This window comes from Antrostomus carolinensis, unplaced genomic scaffold, assembly GCF_000700745.2.
Source record: "Antrostomus carolinensis isolate BGI_N321 unplaced genomic scaffold, ASM70074v2 scaffold21247, whole genome shotgun sequence".
Taxonomy (NCBI): domain Eukaryota; kingdom Metazoa; phylum Chordata; class Aves; order Caprimulgiformes; family Caprimulgidae; genus Antrostomus; species Antrostomus carolinensis.
The window spans coordinates 94,208-100,151 of NW_010325615.1; the positions used below are offsets into that span (position 1 = coordinate 94,208).

Consider the following 5,944-nt stretch of genomic DNA (forward strand, 5'->3'; position numbering starts at 1 on the left):
TATTGTTGTTGCTGTTATTCACAACAATGCAATTATTTTATCAGAAATCCTTATTCTTCAGAATTCCAGTGGACAAGCTGTGGTGTGGCTGATGGCTGCTACCATGTGTCATGTTTAGATGTTTGTCATGTGTCGACTGCAAGACAATTGTGATGGCAAATTGCTTATTTACTGTTAGCTTAGAACAGTTTCTTACAGCTCACTGTGAACACGCTGCTTTAGATGTACATTAAACATTAACTGCTGACCTCATGCAAGAAACAAGGTGTAATAGCGATAGGATTTCTTCTGTTATGCAAAATACGTGACTATAGGGCTGTTTGTGTTACTGTGTGTAAACCTCAGGAGACTTCTCGACTGATTAATTTACCAAAGCCAGCCTGAAGTAATCTTAGACCTATGTCTTCTCCATACCACAAACTAGCTCAGTATGTGCTGTTAGCAGCATATTGCCTCAGAATGTTGTACCACAAATAAGGGCTGTAGACACTAAGTAGAATTAATGAGTTGTTGCCTAGTTAAAAATTAAATAGCAGTTACAAATGACCTGAACTATAGTGAAAGCAGGATTATAAATGTTCCACTCTAACTCGTAAATAAACACACCTGTAAACTGGGTTTTTAAAAAGTCTCAAGGTAGACATGAAAGTATCTGTCAGAATTTTTCTGTTACATTTCTCTATTAGCACCAGAAACAAGCAGAGCGAGACTTGCAGGTGAAACAGCTGCAGAAGGGCATTTCCCTGCTAAAATGCTTGTCTCAGAGTAAGTTAAAAATTCAGACGATTCTTGGATGTTACGCTGCAGTAGCTGATCAGCGATTTCCACATAAAAAGAAAACCCTGCCCACTCTCTCCTTGGGCACCAAAGATGTCAGCAGAGCTAATGCCTGAATCAACAAATCCAGCTGTGGATATCCCTAGAATCTGCCTGTGTCCATATTAGTGCTCTTTTAAGTTGAGGGCTTTTGAAAATGGATTTGTGATGACAAAGAGCACAGTGGCAGAACAGCTTCAGTGCTGCTGGGGAGGCCGGATTCAGCATGTGACCTGTGCTCTTGTTTAGTAGCCAAATTAATCATGCTGTGCACAAGACTTGGATTTGGATATAAATAATTAAAGGTAGCACTGTTCCTCACTTGATCCTGCAAGTCTCAATCTCTGTCACTAGATGTCAAAGGCAACTGGGTAGTAATTGAGGCTGCAGAGAAAGAAAGAAAGAAAGAAAGAAAACGAATACTTTCAGTAATATTTTATCAGTGCAGTAGGCATGGCTCAACTCAGTGCGCACGCAGCTCATGTGAAGCCAGCAAGTTGTGTCATACAGCTCCGTGAAGTCAAGTATTTTGCTGAATCAGGACCATATGGCTTGACAAGAGTATCCCCAGAGACTGACTCCCGCGTTGCACAGCTGTCTCCCTTTGCCGTGAGCATTTCATTGCTTTAAGAAAGGAAAAGGAGAAAGTGTACTGTGGCCCCTCGGGAGCGGAACGGCTCGGTTGAATTCAAGGCCACAGTGCAGGTTCCCTCAGAGAGTCGGCTCTGGAGCCAGGCTCCTCGCAGGTGATCATTCCCTTTGCTCCAGGGACTTCATCAGCTAGATCTGCCAGACAAGAACATCACCTGTTGCCTAGAGAAATACTGGGTTGTCTTTTGTTGTTTAAAGTTTGAAAAAATTGCCACTTCCCTGAGGATTTTACTCCAACAATTAGTCAGGTATTTTCCTGACAGACTGTAGCTGTTGTCACTATAAAACTCCCCCCCCCCCCCTCCCCCCCCTTATTTCTGAAGAGAACAGTGAGCTAATTGCAGTTTATGCTTCTGACGTTGTCAAATGAAAAATAAAATCTTCAACATCTATGACTTTTTCCCAACAGGCTGACTTAAACTGCAACATTCAAGATGACACAGGAGCCTTTTACGGAGTCACTAGTCAGTACGAGAGCTCAGAAAACATGACAATCACCTGTTCCACCAAAGTCTGCTCTTTTGGAAAGCAAGTAGTAGAAAAAGTAGAGGTGGGTTTTGTGGTGGGATGTGTAGGATGATTCTCTGGTTGCCTTTCATTTTAATTAGGCTTTTCTCTCTCTTGTCTTTACTTTGCTCTTATCTGTCTTTTCCTTTGTTCCTCTAATCCTTCCAGAAAGAGTATTTTCCTTCCCAGCAGTATTCAGCTTCATTTGAAATCACTGTGTGCATGGTGACACTACAGTTAAGTAGAATCCTAGTTACCTTTGCAGACTCTCCTCCACCCTGCCCGGGGCAGCCTTAGGTGGGGAACCTGCAGCTGACATCAGTGCTGCCTCCTACATCACCTGTCAGAAAAGACATGAAGCAAAAATGCTTTTGCTCCCATTTCCAAACACTTTTCCAGCCACGTAGCCTCTTTGGAACCATACTACAGTGACGAGCTACCCTCTGTCACCTAGAGTTTTTAAATCTTTTAAAGCCATGGATGGTGTGCTATGTTTTGTCTATACTCATGCTTATTTGATCTTACTTTATGCACAGTGAGGCATGCTTTCCACAGTCACCTGCAGCTTTGGAATACAAAGGTGCATATTTTCTTAATATGCAAGGGCCTTTATTTACTTTTTACCATTTCTAAGCACAGCACTGTATGGCGTGGCCAGGTAGCTGGTTGGTTTCTTGTACAACGGTACTGCAGCTGTTTAACTTGTCTTCTGCGTACTGAGCCCCATGCCCACATCTTTTATCTGCAATACAGTTTTTGTACAGGAATTTTGGCCTAGAGCTGCAGGTTGAACCTTTACAGATGTCCTGGTCAATGCTTGTGCCTGCCATGTACTAAATATGGTTTCTGTGCATGGTGACCGTAAAAAAATTTTGCATCATTTCCATTATTCCAAGCTTAGGGAAAGCCAAAAATCCCCACAAGCCACTGAGTACCTGATGTGAGCAATTGGTAGCTGGGCAGCAGGAGTCTGGGAGTCACAGCTATACCCTCCTTCAGCCCCTTGGGAGCCCCTGCAATCTAAACCAGTCTGGTTTTCTTCCAACTGTAATCTTGCATCTTTCTGCAATTCATAAATTGCCTATTAAATCATGCAATAATACAGCTATGTATATATTTATGCATAGATACATACGCTTATTTTTGCTATTCCCTTTGCAGACAGTTGCCTCGAAACTGCTGTCAAATCATCTTACCACAAAGTTTTCTGCTTAATTCATTTTCACTTGCCTTGGATTTATCTTTGTGTAATCCTAATCTGTTGGGTTTTTTTTTAATTCATAGGTTAGCGAACAAGTAGTGATATTATAACTTAATAATTAAGGGCACTTGAGTATTTAGCAAGGCACTGCATAGGTTGGGCAGGGAGTTAGCGTGTAGCAGGCTGTGTGCCCAAGAGACACTTTCTCTTTTTTCTGTCTACATAAAGACAGAAAAAAACCCCAGATTTAGTATTAATTTTTTTGCTGTTTCTGAATTATCTTATTCTAAATGCTCTCTCTTTTTTTTTTTTTTCTCTAATAGACTGAATATGCAAGGTTTGAGAACGGCCGATTCGTGTACAGAATAAATCGCTCTCCGATGTGTGAATATATGATCAACTTCATACACAAACTGAAGCATTTACCAGAGAAATACATGATGAACAGCGTCTTGGAAAATTTTACAATTTTATTGGTATGGGCTCCCTTTTTACTCTTCCATTTCTAAAATGCTCTCAGGCTTTGTATGCCTTGCTGAACTTGTACTATTTAGAACCAGTTTCTGAATCCCTGAGTCATGTTGCTTACTAAGCAAATCAGCCCATTGACTTCAGAGTAATGCTCTTGGACTTGTGCACTATAGACGCTAAGGATGAAAAGGCTAAGCTGGCTGAGAACATGAACAAACACCTTTGTTACTTTCCAAAAATTCAGCTTACCTCTCGTTTTCTTCATGCAAGTCTATTTGGTGTTTGTAGTGAGCCTGGGGCAGTGACTTTGAACCATCCCATTCATCTTGTGTTCTTACTGAGATGCCAGTTATAATACTGCAAATGTCAGTGGTGTTAATTAGTTCTTGGGCCAGGAAAGCACGCAGTAATGGATACACCCAACAGGTGATCTAAAGCATGAAGAATGGGCCACATAGTGGCCTTTAGACCAGTTTCATCCAGTTACCCAGCTTGCTTTCACTGTTGCTTTGCAGTGGCACCTCAACCAAGCACTGAGCCGTGCACTGCTGCTGCAACCACAGGATTCAGGCAGGACCACGGGCTGGCGGTGTGGGGAAGAGGTAGGGCCATGAGCACAGAGCTGTGTTCAGCCCCCCCTCAGTGGCCTTTTGGCAAGTGAACACAAGGTGACAAGGGTGCACTGGTTTCCCTTTGCTGAAGTGGGGCTGAGGTTGTGCCAGAGCACACGCTGGAAACTCATGGTCAAGCAGACAGGGTGGGCTAAATCTCAGTGCCCTCCGCCGGGAGTTACAGCCCCGCAGCGCCGGGAGTTACAGCCTCACAGCTCAGCCGCAGAGCGCAGCGCCTGGGCGCAGTCACAGAGGTCAGTTTAAGTTGCCAGAGAGCGAGAGGACACACGGTTCAAAGAGTCCCGTCTGAAGACTGTCTGAATTAAGCAGGTCATTTCTTGTTTTGGCCTTGGTGTTTCCGAGTTTGTAATATACTGTCCCCCTCTTCCTTCCTCCCAAACAGGTTGTAACAAACAGGGATACACAAGAAACCCTGCTCTGCATGGCTTGTGTATTTGAAGTGTCGAACAGCGAACATGGAGCACAGCATCATATCTACAGGCTTGTAAAGGACTGAGCAGTTATTTATATATACACTTCATTTCACTTCTTTATCAAAACACAGACTGTAAACCTCAACACTAAGTGGCAGTGCCTCTGGCCCAACTTTCACCCACATTTTTCTAAATCCTGTTTTAGTGAAGTCATTTTTAATGTGTTCATATATAATTGTAGCTGTGAAATTCTGGTACAGTTGTAAAAAATTATTTCTAAAACTAAGTGTTCTTCAAATTTGTAAACCACAGGTCTTTGGGAAGACTGTATTTAAGAACCTAACGCCTCTGTCTGTGGAGGCCTATTTTTAATTCTGATAGAAAAATGTATGACAGAGCATTTGCCATGGGGAAAAACTGACAGCATTTATAAGAATTTATTTTGGGTTTTTTTCCAACATGAAATACTTGTTTTACAATGCAAGTGAAACTGAAATGAATCTTTAGCTATAAATGTAAATGAGTACAAAAAGTTAATAATCTTTATAGAATTATCTTTGTAACTAATTAGGGTGGAAGATATGGACGAATGTAATTCACTAAATTATTTTTTAAAATTAAACCTTTTTCTGTTTGAAACCAAATGAAAAATATAGCCTTAAGAAATGCCTGATAGAAACAGACAGGTCCTAAAATTAGGCAAATTTTGTATTTTTTTTCTCAACGCTAAAACTAATCTTCTAATCCATTAAACTTTCCAACAGGTATTGCAGAGAAAGAAAGCAACATCCCTTATCCCTAACATATCTAGTGTATTTTAAAATACTATAAAGTTGTATTGTACTAATATGAAAATTTGATTATTTAATGAAAAAGATGGCTCATTTTGCAATAAGTAGGTAAATACTGAGGATTTAGACTCACATTATATGTAGTCTTGTGTGTGCAGTTATATTTTATATGGACAACTATGTTTTCTAATAAGTTAAGTGAAAAACTTGCAACTTTGAAATTAACAGATGGAAACAACTGACGCGACAGCATTGAGTAATTCATAAACTGAAATCAAAACACTAATGTGTTTGAAAGAAGAATACGTACACCTCTGAAAGGATCAACAGCTTTAATATCTATGAGATGCTAGAAAATCACAACCAACATCAGGCAAAGAAGACTGGAAAGGTGGAGATTTTTTTCTCCTTTTCCTCTTTCTCATGGTGCTCTTACACTTCTCCTAGTTGTCTCTCCAGTTC

The 5,944-nt window shown here is 40.9% G+C and overlaps 1 protein-coding gene across 1 annotated transcript in view; it reads left to right on the forward strand.

Moving 5' to 3' along the window:
• Positions 1-5,351, forward strand: part of LOC104527551 (transcriptional enhancer factor TEF-1) — a gene marked incomplete at its 5' end in the record, with an annotated part of 42,336 nt that extends 36,985 nt beyond the window's left edge. Inside the window, 3 exons of the mRNA XM_010171295.2 lie at positions 1,877-2,017; positions 3,499-3,651; positions 4,661-5,351. Of these exons, the coding sequence (XP_010169597.2) occupies positions 1,877-2,017; positions 3,499-3,651; positions 4,661-4,774 (408 nt within the window). The remainder of the gene's footprint in view (positions 1-1,876; positions 2,018-3,498; positions 3,652-4,660) is intronic.
• Positions 5,352-5,944: the final 593 nt, after the last annotated feature.